This window comes from Scyliorhinus canicula, chromosome 19, assembly GCF_902713615.1.
Source record: "Scyliorhinus canicula chromosome 19, sScyCan1.1, whole genome shotgun sequence".
Classification (NCBI taxonomy): Eukaryota; Metazoa; Chordata; class Chondrichthyes; order Carcharhiniformes; family Scyliorhinidae; genus Scyliorhinus; species Scyliorhinus canicula.
In genome coordinates, this window is record NC_052164.1 from 54,583,069 (window position 1) to 54,609,672 (window position 26,604).

General features: G+C 45.5%; 1 protein-coding gene across 1 annotated transcript in view; it reads right to left on the reverse strand.

Annotated features, from left to right (window-relative positions):
- The window catches only part of kansl1b (KAT8 regulatory NSL complex subunit 1b), a 273,163-nt gene that overhangs the window by 154,985 nt on the left and 91,574 nt on the right, over positions 1-26,604 (reverse strand). Inside the window, 1 exon segment of the mRNA XM_038779734.1 lies at positions 325-466. Within this exon segment, the coding sequence (XP_038635662.1) occupies positions 325-466 (142 nt within the window).

A 26,604-nucleotide genomic window follows, 5' to 3' on the forward strand; every position in this document is an offset into this window, starting at 1 on the left:
GTGCTCCGGTTTCCTCCCACAGTCCAAAGATGTGCGGGTTAGGTGGATTGGCCGTGATAAATTGCCCGTAGTGTAAGGTTAATGGGGGGATTGTTGGGTTACGGGTATACGGGTTACGTGGGTTTAAGTAGGGTGATCATTGCTCGGCACAACATCGAGGGCCGAAGGGCCTGTTCTGTACTGTTCTATGTTCTATAAACACATACAAAATCCTCAAATGTTCAACTTTGTATACATTTGCAGAGCATAATATTACCAAAAACAAAGGTCTGAAAGACTGCACGCACACAAGTGCTCTTTGCAATTACTTGCTGTTGCACTGACCTTATTGGCACGGATTTGCCTGTAAATGTCTGTCTGTTGGCGGATGCGATACTCCAAATCTGACACATGAGCCTGCAGCCAGTTCCAGCGACTCACAATTGCAGCCCGTTCGATTGCCCAGCGCCATTCTGAGCGCTGCAACCTGCAAATGAAAAACAAACACAAATGGTTACATATTATACTGTAAATTAGGGAGACTAAAAGAATTCAGGAACTACCCCACAGCTGATCGGTGACGAACACAACTGTCACTCAACTTCAAATATTCATCATCCGGAACACAGACCCAATGTTGTCAAATTGTTGTTGTTCCTCTTGTCCTGAATGGAATGTTCCAACAACAATGTCACCTCAGATATGAACTATGGCAAAGGTGAAATCAAAAGTCGCACATGGCAAAAATAGGGAACATGACTAATTGAAGAGGACTTAAGTGATTTTAGGAAAGCAAGAAAATTTACCAGATTGGACAGATATATGTCAGATGAAATTCAATGTTGGGTGAGAAAATCTGGATGGGATAAAGGTGAAAGACAAACATTAAACAGCAAAGCTTTAAAGGAAGTAAATGGCTGGAACATATGTCTTTAAGAGTGGCAGGATAAAACTGCAAAAGAATGCCATTGGGAGGAGCTTATGACAACATTTGATTAGAGGTTGCTTGCAAGTAAAATGTTCTACCTATATTGCAGCAGGATCTGCAGCAGCTTTTAAATCGGGCAGACAAAAGGCATTTGAAAATTGTAACATTTTCGAAGGAGACAGGAACGGGGTAAGCAAGGGATTGGAATAATGCAGATATCTCTTTCAAAAAATCCCAAATGAATGGCATTCCTTTGGGCTATAAAAACGAGATTTAGACTCAGCCCAATTATTTTTTCTTAAATTCATTCATACAACATAAACATTGCTTCAAGGTCAGCATTTATTGCCCATCCCCAATTTCACACAATTCGAGGGGCTGGTTTGGCACAGTGGGCTAAACAGCTGGCTTGGAATGCAGAACAATGCCAGCAGCACGGGTTCAATTCCTATACCAGCCTCCCCGAACAGGCGCCGGAATGTGGCGACTAGGGGCTTTTCACAGTAACTTAATTGAAGCCTACTTGTGACAATAAGCAAATATTTTTTGTTATTATTTCCCTCGGGAAAGTGATTTTACACGAGAAAAGGGCAGCAGAAAGCTTTTGAGCATGAAAGTTGAGAGGGTGACACAGTTTCACACCGATTCCTTGTGAAACAAGTTCCTGGATCTCACCGACACCACTGTGAGAAACCAAAACATTTCCACACATGGAAAGATGTCAAAATCTTGCACATGTGAAGGTCTGTGTGCCTTGAGACATTGTGAACCTTTAAACTGCTCAGTGCAAAAAAAAATTCAGAACAGAAAAGTCATGCAGTCCATTCTGTTTTACATACTGTTAAAATTTTTACCACCCTTTTGCATCTCCATCTTATTCCCTGCTTTATCAGGCAGTGATCGAATGCCAGTTGCACTAGGTGGCAGATTGTTCCACGATAATAAAACTTCAATTTCAAAGGAGGTAACTTATGGACTGAATTTCAATTCAATCAACAAAGAGAGGCCCATCAACTAGTACTAGAGTTTGAATTATATATACGATCAACTCGAGCACAGAAAACGAAAGGATAGCAGAAAATTTACATACCGGAATCTGGGGTGACTTTGCAAGTACCGTTAGTTTTAACAAAAATGTTCACACGGAAAATCAATTACCTTTACCTTACCACCAGTCAGAACTACGTCAAACATACCACATCTTGCACACGTAAACTTGTGAAAAAAAAACATTCCGAAATCGTAACACTTTCCTCAGCATTTTCATAGACATTTTCATAGAATTTACAGTGCAGAAGGAGGCCATTCGGCCCATCGAGTCTGCACCGGCTCTTGGAAAGAGCACCCTACCCAAGGTCAACACCTCCCCCTATCCCAATAACCCAACACTAAGGGCAATTTTGGACACTAAGGGCAATTTATCATGGCCAATCCACCTAACCTGCACATCTTTGGACTGTGGGAGGAAACCGGAGCACCCGGGGGAAACCCACGCACACACGGGGAGGATGTGCAAACTCCGCACAGACAGTGACCCAAGCCGGAATCGAACCTGGGACCCTGGAGCTGTGAAGCCATGGTGCTATCCACAATGCTACCGTGCTGCATATATGCTACTGGTTTGCAAAAGCACCAGGCAAAAAGATGACCAGGTCCCTACCTTTGCTCATGACACCAGGAGTGATTTGACAGCGGCCAGGTTAAGTTGTTCTCCAAGAAAGGAACTGGCCTCTGTTCAGCATCTCCGCTAAAATGGTTTATGCAACATACTAGAGGACATGCTCTAATCAGCACAAGCCCAGGCAAAATCGTCAAAATCCAGCTTAAAGCCGATTGACTGGGCTAAGTGGGAGACACTCAAACCTGGTAGGGACATTAATAATCTTTACAAGTGTCAGAAGTAGGCTTATATTAATGCTGCAATAAAGTTACTGCGAAAAGCCCCTAGTCGACACACTCCTGAACCTGTTTGGGGACACCGAACGAGAATTCAGAATGTCCAATTCACCTAACAAGCACTTTTTTCGGGACTTGTGGGAGGAAACCGAAGCACCTGAAGGAAGCCCACGCACTCACGGGGAGAATATGCAGACTCTGCACATGCAGTGACCCAAGTGGGAATCGAACCTGGGTCCCTGCCGCTGTGAAGCAACAGTGCTAACCACTGTGCTACCGTACTGCCATAATCGGAGCGGCTTCAGGGAGATAGCATAATTCTGAATGTGAGGTTTGCAAAATTAAAGAGCAGGCAATTAGATCACTGCAGCAGCCAATCTATGGAGTTCTCCTGTTAGAAAGATATTACAGTAAATCTGGAGTTTAACTAGCAAGCTCTGATCCTGTAAGTCACACACTTCTATCAAAGTGAGTATATAAACAAGTTGTGACTATGAGTCAACCAGAAAAAAAACAATAGCAAAAACAGGAAACAAGCATCAGCTGTGACCAACCTGCGTAAAAAAAATACTATAATGCCCCTTGATAACAGGGTGATCATCAACTGATTCAGATAAATATACAAGTGTTTAGACACCGATGTTATGAGAACATGGAATACTTTATCCTGGATGAAACAGGGACTATTATAATTTAAGGAGAATTGACTAAATATTTGAACAGGAAAAATAGTAAAGTATACATTAAAAAGAGGTCAAGAGCACTTTGGTTGACAAGCGAGCATTCGACACAGTCAAATGGTTGAACTGTGTCCATCGGGTCATTTATCATCATTCCAAGAAAGCAGGTGGTGATGTGGTGGCAGCTTTCCATTACCCAAGGCCATGGTTTGAGATGTGGTGCACACTTTATGTTCAGCATTGCCTGGTGTAGCCCAAGAGTTCCACTCTGGCATGGCAATCTTTGCCGCATTTTCTGCAGAGGAAGACAGTGGGCTGATAAGGTGCATGATTCACTGGCCACTGTTTTCTATGGATCCTCTCCTCAGCCAGCTGAACATTTTGTTTTTGATCTTTTCTTCCAATGCACTTCCAAGTAGTCTGCCTGCAGATTTCATGGCTACCAGCAACCACCTCCCTGTAATCAGTGTCAACGTTCATCATCTTCATATCATGCTTGCAGGTGCCCCTGTAGTCTAGATATGGGAGTATATAGAGAAATATGGCACAGAACAGGCCCTTCGGCCCACGATGTTGTGCCGAACTTTTGTCCTAGATTAATCATAGATTATCATAGAATTTTGCACACTTAAGGGCAATTTATCATGGCCAATCCACCCAACCTGCACATCTTTGGACTGTGGGAGGAAACCGGAGCACCCGGAGGAAACCCACGCACACACGGGGAGGATGTGCAGACTCCACACAAACAGTGACCCAAGTCGGAATCGAACCTGGGACCCTGGAGCTGTGAAGCAATTGTGCTATCCACAATGCTACCGTGCTGCCCTTAAGAACAAATTAATCTACACTCAATTATTCTACCCTAATCCATGTACCTATCCAATAGCCGCTTGAAGGTCCCTAATGTTTCCCACTCAATTACTTCCACAGGCAGTGCATTCCATGCCCCCACTACTCTCTGGGTAAAGAACCTACCTCTGACATCCCCCCTATATCTGCCACCATTTACCTTAAATTTATGGCCCCTTGTAATGTCTACACTATCTATTCCCCTGATCATCTTATAAACCTCTATCAAGTCGCCCCTCATCCTTCTCCGTTCTAATGCGAAAAGGCCTAGCACCCTCAACCTTTCCTCGCAAGACCTACTCTCCATTCCAGGCAACATCCTGGTAAATCTCCTTTGCACCTTTTCCAAAGCTTCCACTACGTCCTAAAATGAGGTGACCAGAACTGCACACAGTACTCCAAATGTGGTCTTACCAAGGTTTTGTACAGCTGCATCATCACCTCACGGCTCTTAAATTCAATCCCTCTGCTAATGAACGCTAGCACACCATAGGCCTTCTTCACAGCTCTATCCACTTGAGTGGCACTTTTCAAAGATCTATGAACATAGACCCCAAGTTCTCTCTGCTCCTCCACATTGCCAAGAATCCTACCGTTAACCTTGTATTCCGCATTCATATTTGTCTTTCCAAAATGGACAACCTCACACTTGTCAGGGTTAAACTCCATCTGCCACTTCTCAGCCCAGCTCTGCATCCTATCTATGTCTCTTTGCAGCCGACAACAGCCCTCCTCACTATCCACAACTCCATCAATCTTCGTATCATCTGCAAATTTACTGACCCACCCTTCAACTCCCTCATCCAAGTCATTAATGAAAATCACAAACAGCAGAGGACGCAGAACTGATCCCTGCGGGACGCCACTGGTAACTGGGCTCCAGGCTGAATATTTGCCATCCACCACCACTCTCGGACTTCTATCGGTTAGCCAGTTCGTTATCCAACTGGCCAAATGTCCCACTATCCCATGCCTCCTTACTTTCTGCATAAGCCTACCATGGGGAACCTTATCAAATGCATAACTAAAATCCATGTACACCACATCCACTGCTTTACCTTCATCCACATGCTTGGTCACCTCCTCAAAGAAGTCAATAAGACTTGTAAGGCAAGACCTACCCCTCACAAATCCGTGCTGACTATCCCTAATCAAGCAGTGTCTTTTCAGATGCTCAGAAATCCTATCCCTCAGTACCCTTTCCATTACTTTGCCTACCACCGAAGTAAGACTAACTGGCCTGTAATTCCCAGGGTTATCCCTATTCCCTTTTTTGAACACGGGCATGACATTCGCCACTCTCCAATCCCCTGGTACCACCACTGTTGACAGTGAGGACGAAAAGATCATTGCCAACGGCTCTGCAATTTCATTTCTTGCTTCCCATAGAATCCTTGGATATATCCCGTCAGGCCCGGGGGACTTGTCTATCCTCAAGGTTTCCAAAACGCCCAACACATCTTCCTTCCTAACAAGTATCTCCTCGAGCTTACCAGTCTGTTTCACGCTGTCCTCTCCAACAATATGGCCCCTCTCGTTTGTAAATACTGAAAAGTACTCGTTCAAGACCTCTCCTATCTCTTCAGACTCAATACACAATCTCCCGCTACTGTCCTTGATCGGACCTACCCTCGCTCTAGTCATTCTCATATTTCTCACATATGTGGAAAAGGCCTTGGGGTTTTCCTTTATCCGACCTGCCAAAGATTTTTCATGCCCTCTCTTAGCTCTCATAATCCCTTTCTTCAGTTCCCTCCTGGCTATCTTGTATCCCTCCAGCGCCCTGTCTAAACCTTGTTTCCTCAGCCTTACACAAGTCTCCTTCTTCCTCTTAACAAGACATTCAACCTCTCGTCAACCATGGTTCCCTTACTCAACCATCTCTTCCCTGCCTGACAAGGACATACATATCAAGGACACGCAGTACCTGTTCCTTGAACAAGTTCCACATTTCACTTGTGTCCTTCCCTGACAGCCTATGTTCCCAACTTATGCACTTCAATTCCTGTCTGACAGCATTGTATTTACCCTTCCCCCAATTGTAAACCTTGCCCTGTTGCACGGTCCTATCCCTCTCCATTACTAAAGTGAATGTCACAGAATTGTGGTCACTACCTCCAAAATGCTCCCCCACTAACAAATCTATCATCTGCCCTGGTTCATTACCAAGTACCAAATCCAATATGGCCTCCCCTCTGGTTGGACAATCGACATACTGTGTTAGAAAAGCTTCCTGGACACACTGCACAAACACCACCCCATCCAAACTATTTGATCTAAAGAGTTTCCACTCAATATTTGGGAAGTTGAAGTCACCCATGATTACTACCCTGTGACTTCTGCACCTTTCCAAAATCTGTTTCCCAATCTGTTCCTCCACATCTCTGCTGCTATTGGGGGGCATATAGAAAACTCCCAGCAGTGTGACTGCTCCTTTCCTATTTCTGATTTCAACCCATATGACCTCAGTCGGCAGATCCTCCTCAAACTGCCTTTCTGCAGCTGTTATACTATCTCTAATTAACAATGCCACCCCCCCCCCCCCCCCCCCCCCCCACCACCACCACCACCTCTTTTACCATCCTCCCTAATCTTGCTGAAACATCTATAACCAGGGACCTCCAACAACCATTTCTGCCCCTCTTCTATCCAAGTTTCCGTGATGGCCACCACATCGTAGTCCCAAGTACAGATCCATGCCTTAAGTTCACCCACCTTATTCCTGATGCTTCTTGCATTGAAGTATACACACTTCAACCCATCTCCTTGCCTGCAAGTACTCTCCTTTGCCAGTGTTACCTTCCCCACTGCATCACTACACGCTTTGGCATCCTAAATATCGGCTTCCTTAGTTGCTGGACTACAAATCCGGTTCCCATTCCCCTGCCAAATTAGTTTAAACCCTCCCGAAGACTACTAGAAAACCTCCCTCCCAGGATATTTGAGGCAGCGCGGTAGCATGGTGGTTAGCATAAATGCTTCACAGCTCCAGGGTCCCAGGTTCGGTTCCCGGCTGGGTCACTGTCTGTGCGGAGTCTGCACGTCCTCCCCGTGTGTGCGTGGGTTTCCTCCGGGTGCTCCGGTTTCCTCCCACAGTCCAAAGATGTGTGGGTTAGGTGGATTGGCCATGCTAAATTGCCCGTAGTGTCCTAAAAAGTAAGGTGGGGGGGGTTGTTGGGTTACGGGTATAGGGTGGATACGTGGGTTTGAGTAGGGTGATCATTGCTCGGCACAACATCGAGGGCCGAAGGGCCTGTTCTGTGCTGTACTGTTCTATGTTCTATATTGGTGCCCCTCTGATTCAGATGCAACCCGTCCTGCTTGTACAGGTCCCACCTTCCCCAGAATGCACTCCAATTATCCAAATACCTGAAGCCCTCTCTCTGACACCATTCCTGCAGCCACGTGTTCAACTGCACTCTCTCCCTATTCCTAGCCTCGCTATCACGTGGCACCGGCAACAAACCAGAGATGATAACTCTGTCTGTCCTGGCTTTTAACTTCCAGCCTAACTCCCTAAACTTGTTTATTACCTCCACACCCCTTTTCCTACCTACGTCGTTGGTACCAATGTGCACCACGACTTCTGGCTGCTCACCCTCCCCCTTCAGGATCCTGAAGACATGATCCGAGACATCCCTGGCCCTGGCACCCGGGAGGCAACATACCTTCCGGGAGTCTCGCTCGCGACCACAGAATCTCCTATCTATTCCCCTAACCATTGAATCTCCTATTACTATTTCTTTTCTATTCTCCCCCCTTCCCTTCTGAGCTCCAGAGCCAGACTCAGTGCCAGAGACCTGGCCGCTAAGGCCTTCCTCCAGTAGGTCATCCCCCCCAACAGCATCCAAAACAGTATACTTGTTTTGAAGGGGTACGGCCATGAGGAACACCCTGGAGGTATTGAACCAGTGGCTAGTTCACCATACAGAAGGTCTTTGAGTATACAGCAGTCACCCATCCCATGAACATGACCGAGCTAGTGCGGACTTCATTGGCTAAGAAAGGTGTGTAAATTGATGGAACTAGCAATGCTGGACCTCCAAGTTGGTAACCTTGTCCTTTCGAGAGATACCAATGGTATGTCTGAGAGTGTGAAACTGCCTTCAGACTTTTCTCGAAATTTCCTGTAAATCTAGCAAACTCCCTACCAGTGTAGAGGATAGAAACATAGAAAATAGGTGCAGGAATAAACCATTTAGCCCTTCGAACCTGTTCCACCATTCATAATGATGATGGCTGATCATCCATCTACATAGTCTTCCGGCTTGGATGACTCTCAGTTTGATGTTCTTGGTCAACTTGCTGTTGTGCCATACATCCTTATTTAGCTTGGACATAACAGCTGCAGCTTTTGTAATGTGTGTTGCTTTCAGCACCAAGTGACAGATTACTCCAAGAGCCGAGATATGTGAAATGGAGTGGGAGCACAGTGGTTAGCACTGCCATTTCACAGCTCCAGGGTCCCAGGTTCGATTCCCAGCTTGGGTCACTGTCTGTGCGGAGTCTGCACGTTCTCCCAGTGTCTGCTTGGGTTTCCTCTGGGTGCTCTGGTTTCCTCCCACAGTCCGTCACACAGATGTGCAGGATAGGTGGATTGGCCATGCTATTGGCTATGCTAAATTGCCCTTAGTGTCCAAAAAAAGGTTAGGTGGGGTTACTGGGTTACGTGGATCAGGTTAAGGTGTGGGCTTAAGTAGGGTGCTCTTTCCGACAGCCAGTGCAGACTCGATGGGCCGAATGGCCTCTTTCTGCACTGTAAATTCTATGATTCTATCAACAACCTTCAGCATCACGTTATCAGTGCCAATATATGGTAGTATAGAAACATCATGGACATTTGCTTTCCTGATGTTGATAATCAAACCAAACAGCTGTGAGAGTTTGCCAGTTGGCTGAAGGTGCTGCTTGGCATGGAATGTTCCTCCAGCATCTTCAGCATGCAGCAACTCTCTTGAGGACTCGGCACACCTTTCTTGGATCTCAAGCGAACAATGTTGGAACAGCTTTCTGTCAATCCTGATGTTACATAAGACACCCTCTGTTAATGGCCTGAAGTCATATGATAACAGCGAAGACAGGAATATACCAGTGTTGGTGCCAGAATATAACCCAGTAACTGAACACAATGTTTTATTGAGTCCATGAAATGGCCACCAAGAGGCTGGTTTAGCACAGTGGGCTAAACAGCTGGCTTGCAAGGCAGAACAAGGCCAGCAGCGCGGGTTCAATTCCCGTAATGTCCTCCCCGAACAGGCGCCGGAATGTGGCGATTAAGGGCTTTTCACAGTGACTTCATTGAAGCCTACTTGTGACAATAAGCGAGTATTACAAAGCAATCAATGATTGCATTAGAGAAAATATCTTTGTCCCAAACACATTTAGAACACACGCCTAATATAGTGTCATATTCTCTACTCCTGTATAGTATCCCTCTCTCTGTTCCACCTCTTCAGAACCCTTTCCTTGTCCTCACCACTCGAGATCTATTCCAGAGTCCTGGCCAAAGCCCATTTTCAGCATTCTCTAAGGCCTTTGGCCACATCCTCTATAGCACTCCTTCCTCCCTCTGTCACTTAATATCAGTCTCTATAAACTAAGTGGAAGTAGGATATATAATTTTGAAAGTGGTCATCCAACTCAGCTGCAAAGTTAGCACGCGCAAACACAATGCTGCCCTTTTCCATGAGCTCTCATGTTAAATGAAACAATTCTATAACATTACTATGAATTTTTGATGTACATGAAGGAAGAAAACTATTAGCTATTTGGCTGCAATATGAAAAAACAAACAAGCATGAAACAAGATTGTCACTCACCATGTGCTTGTTCAGCTCATCACCAACCAATTATTCTGCTTTCAACAGCAAAACACAATAGTACCTTAATGTGCAAACACAGGTTATCTGACAAAAGGTACATTTTGGCCCCTGATACATTTCGGAGCACTGCTCCTTCCTCAGGTGAAGGAGCAGTGCTCCGAAAGCTAGTGTTTGAAACAAACATGTTGGACTTTAACCTGGTGTTGTAAGACTTCTCGCTGTAGCAACAGGATAATAAAGGTCAACAAGGGAACAGAGAATGAGGCAAGTGGCGATTATTTCTTCCAGCCAACTAAAATCACCAGTAATCACAGACTATGTTGACAGTGGTAAATGGTCCGGAGGTCCAAAAATGCTGCTGCTGAGCAACTTGACACTATCATGCAGGTCAATAAAGACTTAAATTTAGATAGCACCATTGATGTAGAAAGACATCGCAAGGTGTTCCAAATTAATTCTGAAGAAATGGGGTGCCTGATCAAAGATCACAATCAGGCAACCAAAAGTTTTAAATAGCAGGTTTCTACAGGTCCCAAAGCTGAACAACTTGGGGAAAGTGTGCCACAGCATGGGGCCCCCAAGTACTAAAGAGAGTTCTAACGTAGGCTAAAATCAGAAGAAGAGTTCGAAAAGTGTTGTGCAAGGTGAGGCCAGGAAAGAAGTTAAATGCTTAGGGAACAGAGTCAATGTAAGTTAACAACGATCAGAGAGATGGGCAAAAAACTGGGGCTTATCATTGTTCTCCAGGATGATTCTGGAGGCGTGGTTGGCTTTGGGAGTGGAGATTGAGGCCCGCTTGATGTGATCAAGCCTGTTCTAGTGATAGATGGTTAAATGAGTTGTGTGGCTCTGACACTTGGAATGAAAACCGGAACTGAACCAGGATCAGATCGGTTAAAGGTTTTGCATGGAATGGCAACAAGCAAAGACGAGGGAGTGGCTGAACAAATTGACAGCTAAAGTACCATGGCGAATGGAGGACCAAAACTGCTAGAGTTAGGAAATTGAAATTGTATGAGGTGAGGTATTTTCCTAGAGAGGCAGAGCTCACTGAGCTAAATCGCAGGCTTTTAAAGCAGACCAAGCAGGCCAGCAGCACGGTTCGATTCCCGTACCAGCCTCCCCGGACAGGCGCCGGAATGTGGCGACTAGGGGCTTTTCACAGTAACTTCATTGAAACCTACTCGTGACAATAAGCGATTTTCATTTTCATTTCATTTCATACAGAAGAATGGAAGTGGAGGTGAATGGAGAGGAGGGCGAGACAAGGCTGCATCAATAATAGAACTGCCATGGCCAATGGCAAAGTTGAGTGGATAGTCTTGGATAACGATAGAAAACAAGAGGGCAATGAATTTAAAGATGAGGGAAGAAAACAAAGTGGTGATGATGATTGAAATCAAGAATGATGAGGCATTCAACATAGAGGCTGACAGAGGAACAATCACAATCGTCACAGCACAGGAGGCCATTTGGTCCACTGTGCCTGTACCATCTCTCCAATGAGCATTGTGGCTCAGTCCCATTCCTCTGCCTTTTCCCCATACCCCTGCATTGTTTCTACATCTAATGCCCTCTTGAATGCCTCAATTGAACCCGCCTCCACCACACTTCTAGGCTGTGCATTCCAGACCCGAACCACTCGTGTGAAATTTTGTTCTTCTTACATCACATTTGTTTCATTTGCAAATTACCTTAAATCTGTGTGCCCCTCTCATTCTTGTTATTTTATGATTGGCAACAGTCCCTCCCCATCTACTCTGTCCAACACACTTACTATTTTGAACATCTCTATCAAATCTCCTGTTAGCTTCTTCTCTCCAAGGAGAACAGCCCCAAACTCTCCAGTCCATCCTCAACTGAAGTTTCACATCCCTGGAAACATTCTTGTAAACTTCTTCTGCACTCTCTCCAATATGTCCATATCCTTTGTTGCGCCCAGAATTGAGCACAATCTTCTAGCTGAGGCTCAACTAGTGTCTTGAATGAAGTCAGCATAACCTCCTTGCTTTTGTACTCTATGCCCCTGTTAATGAAGCCCATAATACCATAAGCTTTTATTAACCACTCTTTCCACCTGTCCTGTCAACTTCAATGGTCTTTGCACATATATTTGGGGCCACCGCTGTTTGTCATTTTTATAAATGACCTGGAAGAGGGTGTAGAAGGATGGGTTAGTAAATTTGCAGATGACACGAAGGTCGGTGGAGTTGTGGATAGTGCTGAAGGATGTTATAGGATACAGAGGGACGTAGATAGAGATAGAGAAATACAGCACAGAACAGGCCCTTCGGCCCACGATGTTGCGCCGAACTTTTGTCCCAGGTTAATCATAGAATTTTGGACAATTTGTCATGGCCAATCCATCCAACCTGCACATCTTTGGACTGTGGGAGGAAACCGGAGTACCCGGAGGAAACCCACGCAGTCACGGGGAGGATGTGCAGACTCCACACAGACAGTGACCCAAGTCGAAATCGAACTTGGGACCCTGGAGCTGTGAAGCAATTGTGCTATCCACAATGCTACCGTGCTGCCCTTAAGAAGTTAACCTACACTCCCTTATTCTACCCTAATCCAAGTACCTATCCAATAGCCGTTTGAAGGTCCATAAATTTTCCGACTCAACTACTACCACAGGCAGTGCATTCCATGCCCCCACTACTCTCTGGGTAAAGAACCTACCTCTGACATCCCCTCTATATCTTCCACCATTTATCTTAAATTTATGTCCCCTTGTAATGGTGTGTTCCACCCGGGGAAAAAGTCTCTGACTATCTACTCTATCTATTCCCCTGATCATCTTATAAACCTCTATCAAGTCGCCCCTCATCCTTCTCCGTTCCAATGAGAAAAGGCCCAGCACCCTCAATCTTTCCTCGTATGACCTACTCTCCATTCCAGGCAACATCCTGGTAAATCTCCTCTGCACCTTTTCCAAAGCTTCCACATCCTTCCTAAAATGAGGTGACCAGAACTGCACACAGTACTCCAAATGTGGCCTGACCAAGGTTTTGTACAGCTGCATCATCACCTCACGGCTCTTAAATTCAATCCCTCTGCTAATGAACGCTAGCACACCATAGGCCTTCTTCACAGCTCTATCCACTTGAGTGGCAACTTTCAAAGAACAATGAACATAGACCCCAAGATCTCTCTGCTCCTCCACATTGCCAAGAACCCTACCATTAACCCTGTATTCCGCATTCAGATTTGTCCTTCCAAAATGGACAACCTCACACTTGTCAGGGTTAAACTCCATCTGCCACTTCTCAGCCCAGCTCTGCATTCTATCTATGTCTCTTTGAAGCCGACAACAGCCCTCCTCACTATCCACAACTCCACCAATCTTCGTATCATCTGCAAATTTACTGACCCACCCTTCAACTCCCTCATCCAAGTCGTTAATGAAAATTACAAACAGCAGAGGACCCAGAACTGATCCCTGCGGTACGCCACTGATAACTGGGCTCCAGGCTGAATATTTGCCATCCACCACCACTCTCTGTCTTCTATCGGTTAGCCAGTTTGTTATCCAACTGGCCAAATTTCCCACTATCCCATGCCTCCTTACTTTCTGCATAAGCCTACCATGGGGAACCTTATCAAATGCCTTACTAAAATCCATGTACACTACATCCACTGCTTTACCTTCATCCACATGCTTGGTCACCTCCTCAAAGAATTCAATAAGACTTGTAAGGCAAGACCTACCCCTCACAAATCCGTGCTGACTATCCCTAATCAAGCAATGCCTTTCCAGATGCTCAGAAATCCTATCCCTCAGTACCCTTTCCATTACTTTGCCTACCACCGAAGTAAGACTAACTGGCCTGTAATTCCCAGGGTTATCCCTATTCCCTTTTTTGAACAGGGGCACGACATTCGCCACTCTCCAATCCTCTGGTACCACCCCTGTTGACAGCGAGGACGAAAAGATCATTGCCAACGGCTCTGCAATTTCATTTCTTGCTTCCCATAGAATCCTTGGATATATCCCGTCAGGCCCGGGGGACTTGTCTATCCTCAAGTTTTTCAAAACGCGCAACACATCTTCCTTCCTGACAAGTATCTCCTCAAGCTTATCAGTCTGCTTCACGCTGTCCTCTCCAACAATATGGCCCCCCTCATTTGTAAATACTGAAGAAAAATACTTGTTCAAGACCTCTCCTATCTCTTCAGACTCAATACACAATCTCCCGCTACTGTCCTTAATCGGACCTACTCTCACTCTAGTCATTCTCATATTTCTCACGTATGTGTAAAAGGCCTTGGGGTTTTCCTTGATCCTACCCGCCAAAGATTTTTCATGCCCTCTCTTAGCTCTCCTAATCCCTTTCTTCAGTTCCCTCCTGGCTATCTTGTATCCCTCCAGCGCCCTGTCTGAACCTTGTTTCTTCAGCCTTACATAAGTCTCCTTCTTCCTCTTAACAAGACATTCAACCTCTCTTGTCAACCATGGTTCCCTCACTCGACCATCTCTTCCCTGCCTGACAGGGACATACATATCAAAGACACGCAGTACCTGATCCTTGAACAAGTTCCACATTTCACTTGTGTCCTTCCCTGACAGCCTATGTTCCCAACTTCTGCACTTCAATTCTTGTCTGACAGCATTGTATTTACCCTTCCCCCAATTATAAACCTTGCCCTGTTGCTCGCACCTATCCCTCTCCATTACTAAAGTGAAAGTCACAGAATTGTGGTCACTACCTCCAAAATGCTCCCCCACTAACAAATCTATCACCTGCCCTGGTTCATTACCAAGTACTAAATCCAATATGGCCTCCCCTCTGGTCGGACAATCTACATACTGTGTTAGAAAAGCTTCCTGGACACACTGCACAAACACTACCCCATCCAAACTATTTGATCTAAAGAGTTTCCACTCAATGTTTGGGAAGTTGAAGTCGCCCATGACTACTACCCTGTGACTTCTGCACCTTTCCAGAATCTGTTTCCCAATCTGTTCCTCCACATCTCTGCTGCTATTGGGGGGCCTATAGAACACTCCCAACAAGGTGACTGCTCCTTTCCTATTTCTAACTTCAACCCATATTACCTCAGTAGGCAGATCCCCCTCGAACTGCCTTTCTGCAGCTGTTATACTATCTCTAATTAACAATGCCACCCCCCCCACCTCTTTTACCATCCTCCCTAATCTTGTTGAAACATCTATAACCAGGGACCTCCAACAACCATTTCTGCCCCTCTTCTATCCAAGTTTCCGTGATGGCCACCACATCGTAGTCCCAAGTACCGATCCATGCATTAAGTTCACCCACCTTATTCCTGATGCTTCTTGCATTAAAGTATACACACTTCAACCCATCTCCTTGCCTGCAAGTACTCTCCTTTGTCATTGTTACCTTCCCCACTGCATCACTACGTGCTTTGGCGTCCTGACTATCGTCTACCTTAGTTGCTGGACTACAGATCCGGTTCCCATTCTCCTGCCAAATTAGTTTAAACCCTCCCGAAGAGTACTAGAAAACCTCCCCCCCAGGATATTGGTGCCCCTCTGGTTCAGATGCAACCCGTCCTGCTTGTACAGGTCCCACCTTCCCCAGAATGCGCTCCAATTATCCAAATACCTGAAGCCCTCCCTCCTACACCATTCCTGCAGCCACGTGTTCAACTGCACTCTCTCCCTATTCCTAGCCTCGCTATCACGTGGCACCGGCAACAAACCAGAGATGACAACTCTGTCTGTCCTGGCCCTTAACTTCCAGCCTAACTCCCTAAACTTGTTTATTACCTCCACACCCTTTTTCCTACCTACATCGTTGGTACCAATGTGCACCACGACTTCTGGCTGCTCACCCTCCCCCTTCAGGATCCTGAAGACACGATCAGAGACATCCCTGGCCCTGGCACCCGGGAGGCAACATACCTTTCGGGAGTCTCGCTCGCGACCACAGAATCTCCTATCTATTCCCCTAACCATTGAATCTCCTATTACTATTGCTTTTCTATGCTCCCCCCTTCCCTTCTGAGCCCCAGAGCCAGACTCAGTGCCAGAGACCTGGCCGCTGGGGCCTTCCCCCGGTAGGTCATCCCCCCCAACAGCATCCAAAACGGTATACTTGTTTTGAAGGGGAATGGCCACGAGGGATCCCTGCACTGTCTGCCTGTTAGTTTTCTTTCCCCTGACTGTAACCCAGCTACTCTTGTCCAGTACCTTTGGTGTGGCTACCTCCCTGTAACTCTTCTCTATGACCCCCTCTGCCTCCCGGATGATCCGAAGTTCATCCAGCTCCAGCTCCAGTACCTTAACACGGTCTCTGAGGAGCTGGAGTTGGGTGCACTTCCCGCAGGTATAGTCAGCGGGGACACCAGTGGTATCCCTCACCACCCACATCCTACAGGAGGAGCATGCAACTGCCCTAGCCTCCATCCCCTCTTACTTTACAGAATTAGCTGCCCTGTGGACCAACTGGACCTCCGCCCTCCAACTCTGCTCCCAGTCAGCTGTACTCTAAACTCCTGGTTCCCTTCACGCTCTTTGATAAATATAGGAAATTAAATGAAAGGAGTACCTTACTCCCTCCTCACCTAACTCCCTCAGTCACCAAACTCTCACTGTAGCACTCAAATGCCACAAGCTCAGCACTCAGTGCAAACAAAGTCTGCACTGTATCTAGCCCCTATTTATACTGTGACTCTAGCTTCTAAAAACTGGCCTAATGCAATTAACTAATTAACAAGCTCCAGCTGCAAGTAAGTCCAAGTAGAACCTTGTTTAAAGCTGATTCAAAATTCACCTTCTTATAGACCAAACAGCAACTTTTAAGTTAATTAACTAAATAAAAGAAATACTAGACTTTAAATAACCCTTATACTCCCTCAGTCACCAAACTCTCACTGTAGCACTCAAATGCCACAAGCTCAGCACTCAGTGCAAACCTGCAGATAAGCTGCAGAGCTGGGCTGAGAGGTGGCAGATGGAGTTTAATGCGGAAAAGTGTGAGGTGGTTCACCTTGGAAGGAGTAACAGGAATGCAGAGTACTGGGCTAATGGCAAGATTCTTGGTAGTGTAGATGAACAGAGAGATCTCGGCATCCAGGTACATAAATCCCTGAAAGTTGCCAGCCAGGTTAATAGGGCTGTTAAGAAGGCATATGGTGTGGTAGCCTTTATCAGCAGGGGGATTGAGTTTCGGAGCCACAAGGTCATGCTGCAGCTGTACATAACTCTGGTGCGGTTGCACCTGGAGTACTGCGTGCAGTTCTGGTCACCACATTATAGGAAGGATGTGGAAGCTTTGGAAAGGGTTCAGAGGAGATTTACTAGGATGTTGCCTGGTATGGAGGGAAGGTCTTACGAGGAAAGGCTCAGGGACTTGAGGTTGTTTTCGTTAGAGAGGAGAAGGCTGAGAGGTGACTTAATAGAGACATATAAGATAGTCAGAGGGTTAGATAGGGTGGACAGTGAGAGTCTTTTTCCTCAGATGGTGATGACCAACACGAGGTGACATAGCTTTAAATTGAGGGGTGATAGATATAGGACAGATGTCACAGGCAGTTTCTTTACTCAGAGAGTAGTAGGGGTGTGGAACGCCCTGCCTGCAACAGTAGTAGACTCGCCAACTTTAAGGGCATTTAAGTGGTCACTGGATAGACATATGGATGAAAATGGAATAGTGTAGGTCAGATAGGCTTCAGATGGTTTCACAGGTCAGCGCAACATCGAGGGCCGAAGGGCCCGTACTGCGCTGTAGTGTTCTATGTTCTATGTTCTATATACACAAACGTCTCTCTGCTTCTGCAGCCGGTTAGAATTTCATTCTTTATTTCATATCGTCGCTCCATGTTCTCCCTACTTAAATGCGTCACTTCACACTTCTCCACATTAAACTTTATCTGCCGACCCACTAACTTGTCTATGCCCACTTGAAATTCTACACTGTCCTCTTCAGTTTACAATATTTTCAAGTTTTGCATCATCGCAATGTAATTGCACCGTTTTTGGTCACTATCTCTAGCTAAATTGATTCTGTTCTTGAACCCTCTAGGACATCACCTGTGACCAATTTCTGGTGGGGGCCAAAGGAAATGAGAATTTTAAAATCAGATGCATAGTATTTACTCTCCCTTAATTACTTTACAAACTGTGTCACACCAGCTGTCACTTTTATTGTTCTGCGGAAGCCAATGACGCTCAACATTTGAGGAGTCTCTTAAATGGGCAGCACGGTAACCTTGTGAATAGCACAATTGCTTCACAGCTCCAGGGTCCCAGGATCGATTCCGGCTTGGGTCACTGTCTGTGTGGAGTCTGCGCATTCTCCCCGTGCGTGCGTGGGTTTCCTCCGGGTACTCCGGTTTCCTCCCACAGTCCAAAGATGTGCAGGTTAGGTGGATTGGCCATGATAAATTGCCCCTAGTGTCCAAAATTGCCCTTAGTGTTGGGTGGGGTTACTGGGTTATGGGGATACGGTGGAGGTGTTGACCTTGGGTAGGGTGCTCTTTCCAAGAGCCGGTGCAGACTCGATGGGCCGAATGGCCTCCTTCTGCACTGTAAAAATTCTATGAAATGGATGATAGCAAGCAGCTTTGGGCCAATGTAAACTCAGATACATTACTAGGAGGCAAACAGACTGAAACCATGAAGCATGAGAGCAAGCATCAGCAAAACGACCAAAGTGATATAAACCAAAGTTATAACATTCCTTGACCTCTACCCTCTTTCCACAGTCTATATATCTTGCTGATCCCCAAACCACTTTTATATTGTGTGAGATTCATGCATTGCCGGCTGCATAGAATTATAGAATCATAGAATTTACAGTACAGGAGGCCATTCAGCCCATTGAGTCTGCACCAGCTCTTGGAAAGAGCACCCTACCCAAGGCACACCTCCACCCTATCCCCACACCTCCACCCTAACCCTGTAACCCCAACTAACCTTTTTTGGATACTAAGAGCAATTTAGCAGCGCCAATCAACCTAACCTGCACATCTTTGGACTGTGGGAGGAAACCGAATCACCCGGAGGAAACCCACGCAGCCAAGGGGAGAACGTGTAGACTCCGCACAGACGGTAACCCAAGTTGGGAATTGAACCTGGGACCCTGGAGCTGTGAAGCAATTGTGATAACCACTGTGCCACCATGCTGCCCCTTTTTTTTTTTTTTTTAAAAAGAGGGACGACATGATTACAACCCTCCTCACCCAGCTTGCCCCCCTCGCAGGATCCACACCTCACACATCCCTCCCCTACCCTCGTGGGCCCATCCTCCTCCCCCCCCTCCCCTCTTTCCTCCCCCCCCCCCCCCCCCCCCCCCCCCAACACCGACCCTCACCAGACACTCCCCTCCCCTCACAGGCCTCTTTCTTCCAGACACCCACAATCACCTCCCCTCACCAGCCCCTGTCCCCACCTTCACTCATTCACTGTCCTATATCTACACCCACTGTCCACATACCAAAGCTGCTTGGAAATATGGCTGGCAATCCAGCATTACTATTAGCTGGAATTTTTAGGTTGATGACCAGAATGTGCTCCATCAACTACATGTCAGGTTTGCTACGAGGGCACAAGGCTATGCTTTGGGAGGCCATGGCATTAGGACAACACGAAAACAATTCTGCTCACATATAGCAAGATCAAGATCAGCAGCTATCTTGCTCAGATTCACTAAACAATCCAATCCAAGTACAGTATGGTTTACATACAAAATAAAGCTCCTTCTATATCAGTCATCCAAACATTTTCAGGTCAGACATCAAGTTCCCTCTACTCCTCCTCAAAACCAAATCTCAACTGCAAAGTCATGCTCAGATGAAAAGTCATCGACCTAGTGTCAGAAGGTCACTGTGGAACGGAAGGTGTCTATTCAAGTATAACCTAAAACATGAATTCAGTTTCTCTCTCCACAGATTTCAGCCAAGCAGAACTTTTGATGCTACAGCAGTGGAATGACAACCTTGATTACGGAGCTCACGCTTCATAGTGGGGTTTAGGATCACAACATTCTGACTCAATTAGTGCACTCTCAGTTTCCAGTTTTTGCATTTAATGCACTGAGGCCTTTCTACTCCTGGAATGTTTGACAAAATGCTACGAGGTAAGGTGGTGAGGTTGAGAGTTTCAAGCCTATAGGTGTACATTCCCAGCTATCACCGTGAAGATAACAGCAGAGAATTGAGTAAGCCAACAACAAAACAAAAGTTCATTCCAATTATCTTGTTGCGAGTATTAGCATCTGTAGAGGATTAGTTAACCAACAGGATGAGAATCAGGATATATGGGTCATTTTTAGGTTGGCAAACTGGAACTAATAGGGTGTCACAGGAATCAGTGCTGGGGCCTCAACCATTTACAATCTATATTCAAGACTTGGATGAAAGGACTGAGTGTTCAATGGTGATGCAGTGGGCTCAAACAGCCAAATGGCCTCCTCTTGCTCCTATATTCTAAGTTTTTATGTTACTATGGCTAAATTTGCTGGATGCAAAGATAGGTAGGAAAGCAAGCTGTGAGAGGATATAAAGTGTCTGCAAAGGAATACGGGAAGGTTAAGCCAGTGCACAAAAATATGGAAGACGGAGGAAAATGTGGGGTTATCGATTTTGGTGGGAAGAATAGAAAAGTAGAATATTTAAATGGAGATACGTTACAGAATGCAGTGGTACAGAGATATTTGGGTATCCTCATACACAAAATAAAAAGTCAGATTGTGGGTACAGCAAGTAATTAGAAAGGTAAATAGAACATTGGTCTTTATAAAAAAGATGGAAGACAAAAAAAAACAGGGAATCTTCCTCCAACTGTACATTTATTTTGAGGTATAAACTTTTTTTGGAGATAGTTCGGAAAAAGTTCACTGGGTTGATAACACAATCCCTTCATCCCAGGAAAGGTTGAGCATACTGAATTATATAATAATGATAATCTTCTTTAGTGTCACAAGTAGGCTTCCATCAACACTGCAATAAGTTTACTGTGAAAATTCCCCAGTCGTCACACTCCGGCTCCTGTTCGGGTACACTGATGGAGAATTCAGAATATTCAATTTACCTAATAAGCACATCTTCCGGGACTTTTGGGAGGAAATCAAAACACCCAGAGGAAACCCACGCAGACACTGCACAGACAGTGACCCAAACTGGGAATCAAACTCGGGTCGTTGGTGCTGTGAAGCAACTGTGCTAACCACTGTGCTATTGCAATTTCGATGAATGAGAGGTCATCTTGTTGAAACATCATAATCTGAGGGGGGTTTGATAGCATAGATGCTGAGAGGATGCTTTTCCTCGGGAGTTAATCTAGAACTAGGAGACAGTTTCATAATAAACCGTATCCCATTTAAAAAAGGGATTAGGAGGAATTTCTTCTCTCAAGAGTCACCAGTCTTTGAAATTCTCTGCCTCAGAACAGTGGAGGCTGGGTCACTGAATATATTTCAAGGTCGAGCTGGATTTTTGTTCAATAAGGGAGTCGAGGATTATGGGGTCAGGCAAACAAGTGCAGTGAAGGCCATGATCAGATCAGCCATGATTCTCGGGTGGCAAAACAGGCTCAATGGGCCAAATGGTCCTATTTTTTATATTTTTACCCTGAATAAATGAGATTATTCTGCTCCCCATGGCTACTCCATGATCATGTGATGGTCATGTATTAGTGATAAAATGGATGTTCCTGGGGAATGATGCAAAAAGCACTGTAGCTGCCACTAGTAAATATACTGAAAAAGATCCAAAAGCCATTCTATATACACCCAAATTCAATATAAAAATGCAATGTTCTTTAAAAAGTTCAATTTTCACAGACTTCAGATCACCGAAATCCAGGGCAAAACAACAGAACCGACTGTTTGCAATAGATGCAATATTGGACTGCTAACAACTGATGGAGAGAGGAATTAGTGTTCAATCAGGAGAACCTTGCCTCTAATGTATATGAATCAGATCGAAACTTAAGTGGGAGGAACAGAGAATGCAACAAAAGAGAACCAAAAGGATTGAAGCAATTCAAACAAAAGGCAAATCAAAATTCTGGTGTTCTCAAGAAACGTGCTCAGTAGATAGTGTTCAAACTCAGTCAACAGAGGGAGCTGTATTGCTCTCTCTCTTGCTACCACTAGAGGCCATGAAGAAATTAATGACTCTGGCACAACTATTTTTCAAGCGCAATCCAAAAATCAGAGAAATCATAGAAAAGTTGCAGCACGGAAGGAGGCTAGACGGCCCATCTTGTCTGTGTCAGCCCCAGGATATTCTAATACCATCTTCCTGCATCCGGTCCATAGCCCTGTCACTTACAGCACTTGAGGTACTTTTTTTTAAAAAAAGAGTTTCGGGTCTGTCTCCAGCACCAATACGGGCAACGAATTCCAGACTCCCATTACCCTCTGCATAGAAATGTTGTTCCTCATGTCCCCTCTACACTTTCTGCCACTTCTCTTGAATCTAAGCCCCCGGATCGAGAATTCTCCAACACTGGAAACAATTTGATCCTGTCTACCATCTCTTCCTCTCAATTAAGTCGCCCTCAGCCTTCTTTGTTCCAAGGAAAATAACCCATACCTATCCAATCTCCACTCGTAGCCACACCTTTCTAGCCCTGGCAACACTCTTGTAAGCCTCCTCTGCACTTTCTCTAGACCAGTAACATCCTTCCAATAAGGTGGTGACCAGAAGTGTACACAATATCCCAGCTGTGGCATCACCAGTGTTTTGTATAATTCCAACATTATATCCGTACTTCTATATTCTACACCTCTTCCAATTAAGGAAAGCATTCCATATGCTTTCTTAACCATCTTGTCTACTTGAACTGCTGCCTTTAGGGACCGGTTAGCAATGTTGCTTCACAGTGCCAGGGTCCTGGGTTTGATTCCCACTTTGATCACTGTCTGCGGAGCCTGCACGTTCTCCCAGTGTCTGCGTGGGATTCCTCCGGGTGCTCCGGTTTCCTCCCACAAGTCCTGAAAGAAGTGCTTGTTAGGTGAATTGGACATTTTGAATTCTCCCCCAGTGGACCTGAACAGGCACCGTAGTGTGGCGACTAGGGGATTTTCATAGTAACTTCATTGCAGTGTTAATCTAGGACTACTTTTGACAATAATAAAGATTATAATTATACTAAGATCTCTCATTTCACCTACCGTTCTGAGTATATTTCCATTTATTGTGCATTCCTTACAACTGTTCAACCTCCCTAAATGCACAACCTCACATTTCTTTGTGTTAAATTCCATCTGCCACTTTATCTCCCACTCCACCAATGCATCTATATCGTTTTGAAGATTATATCTATCCTCTACACTGCCCACCACTCGGCCAATCTTTGTGTCATCTGCAAATGTCTCACAATGTTCCTCCTGGACTACTTAATTGCATCATCCATTTCCTTTGTAAACACAGAGACAAAATGCTCAATTAAAACCTTTCCCACAGTCTGCAATGACAGGCAAGTTCCACTCTTCCTCTCTGATGTAGGAGCAGAATTAGGCCACTCGGCCCATCGAGTCTGCTCCGTCATTCAATCATGGCTGATATTTTTCTCATTCCCATTCTCCTGCCTTCTCCCCCATATTATTGATCCCCTTATTAATCAAGAACCTATCTATCTCTGTCTTAAAGACACTCATTGGCCTCCACAGCCTTCTGCGGCAAAGAGTTCCACTGATTCACCACCCTCTGACTGAAGAAATTCCTCCTTATCTCTGTTTTAAAGGATTGTCCCTTTAGTCTGAGATGGTGTCCTCTGGTTCTAGTTTTTCCTACAAGTGAAAACATCCCCTCCATGCTCACTCTATACAGGCCTCGCAGTATCCTATAAGTTTCAATAAGATCCCCCCTCATCCTTCTAAACTCCAACGAGAACAGACCCAGAGTCCTCAACCGTACCTCATACGATAAGCTCTTTATTCCAGGGATCATTCTTGTGAACCACCCCTGGAACCTTTCCAAGGCCAGCACATCCTTCCTTAGAAACAGGGCCCAAAACTGCTCCCACACTCCAAATGAGATCTGACCAGAGCCTTATATAGCCTCAGAAGTACATTCCTGCTCTTGTATTCTAGCCCTCTCGGAATTAATGCGAACATGTCATTTGCCTTCCTAACTGCCGACTGAACCTGCACATTAACCTTAAGAGAATCTTGAATAAGGATTCCCAATTATCTTTGAGCTTCAGATTTCCTAAGCGTTTCCCCACTTTTCCTGAACTAACCTTTTACCGTTAATACATTGGTAAAACATCTTTGGTTTTTTAAAAATAAATTGTTAATTTTTTTTCATGCCCTCTCTTTAATTTCCTATTTCTCTTCCTATTTCGTCTCTGCACTTCCTATTGTCGTCTGGGCTATCTGCAGTGCTTAGTTCTTTATACCTATCGTACGCTTTATTTTTCTGTTTGAGCTTCACCGGTGTTCCTCTCGTAAATCAGGGGGGGTCTAAATTTGGCAGTACCACTCTTATTCTTGGAAGGACATGTCTACTTTGCACCTTTAGGATTGCTCCTTTTAGCGCTCCTCACTGGTTTTCCTCAGATTTATTCTCTAACAGTAGCAATGGGTACCCGCATGGGTCCTAGCTACGCTTGCCTTTTTATGGAGTATGTGGAACATTCCTTGTTCCAGGCCTACCCGGGTCCCCTCCCACAACTCCTTTACTGATACATTGATGACTATTTTGGTGCTGCTTCATGCTCTCGTCCGGACCTGGAATAATTAATCAACTTTGCTTCCAGTTTCCACCCCTCCATCACTTTCACCTGGTTCATCACAGACACTTCTGTTCCCTTCCTTGATCTTTCTGTCTCCATTTCTGGCAATAGACTATCTACTAATATCCACTACAAGCCCACTGACTCCCACAGCTATCTGGACTACAGCTCTTCACACCCTTCACCCTGTAAGGGCTCCATCCCTTTCTAACTTCTCGCCTCCGTCGCATTTGTTCCCATGATGCCACTTTCCAAAATGGTGCTTCGAAAATGTGTTCCTTCTTCCTCAACTGTAATTTCCCACCTACAGATGTTGACAGGGCCCTCAACAGTGTGCGGTCCATCTCGCGCGCCACTACCCTCACCCCCTCTCATCCCTCCCAGAACAAGGATAGAGTCCCCCTTGTTCTCACATTTCATCCCACCAGCCTCCGTAAATCCTCCGTCATTTTCATCAACTCCAGCGTGATGCCACCACCAAACACATCTTCCTTTCACTCCCTCTGTCAGCATTCCGTAGAGACCGTTTCCTCCGAGATAATCTGGTCCACTCCTCCACCACATCCAACACCTCTCCCATCACCCATGGCACCTTCCCATGCAATCGCAGGAGGTGTAAAACCTGCTCTTTTACCTCTTCCATGCTTAACATTCCAGGCCCAAAACACTAATTCCAGGTTAAGCAGCGTTTCACTTGCACCTCTTTCAATTTGGTCTATTGCATTTTCTGCTCCCAATGTGGTTTCCTCTATATCGGAGACACCAAACGCAGACTGGATGATCGCTTTACTGAGCATCTTAGGTCTGTGCGCATTCAGGTCCCTGACCTTCCCGTTGCTTGACATTTTAATAAAAGACCCTGCTCCCATGCCCACATGACTGTCATCATAGAATTTACAGTGAAGGAGGCCATTCGGCCCATCGAGTCTGCACCAGTTCCTGGAAGGAGCACCCTACCCAAGGTCAACACCTCCACCCTATCCCCATAACTCAGTAACCCTACCCACCACTAAGGGTAATTTTGGACACTAAGGGCAATTTATCATGGCCAATCCACCTAACCTGCACATCTTTGGACTGTGGGAGGAAACCGGAGCACCCGGAGGAAGCCCACGCACACACGGGGAGGATGTGCAGACTCCGTACAGACAGTGACCCAAGCCGGAATCGAACCTGGGACCCTGGAGCTGTGAAGCAATTGTGCTATCCACAATGCTACCATGCTGTCCTTGGCCTGCTGCAATGTTCCAGTAAAGCTCAACGCAAACTGGAGGAACAATATCTCATCTTCTGGTTAGGCACGCCTTCTGGGCTCAACATCGAATTCAACAACTTCAGATGATTAGCTCTACCCCACCTTGACCCATTTATTTTCATTCCATTTCATTTTAACTGTCTTTTATCATTTCTCTCTTTCTTGTCTTTCTTAATACATATTTAACTCCCCCCAATCTTATCCACCTTTCCTTACCCTTTCTCCTCTTTGCTTCCCCCTTCCCCTCCCCCCACATCTACATCCATCACAGTTCACCCTCTGATGTTAGTTTCTCTACTGTTTGGCCTTTCACATCTTTTGTTCTCTCTGGGGACTGCCATTAGTACTTGATTTCTGTGGGCATTAGCACCCAGTTTCCCTGGGTTTCTGTGGCTATGACTCATCTTTCATTCTCACGCCACAATATAAATATTTCTCTGTCTGTTAGCTTTGATAAAGAGTCATTAGACTCGAAACATTAGCTCTTTTCTCTCCCTACAGGTGCTGCCAGACCT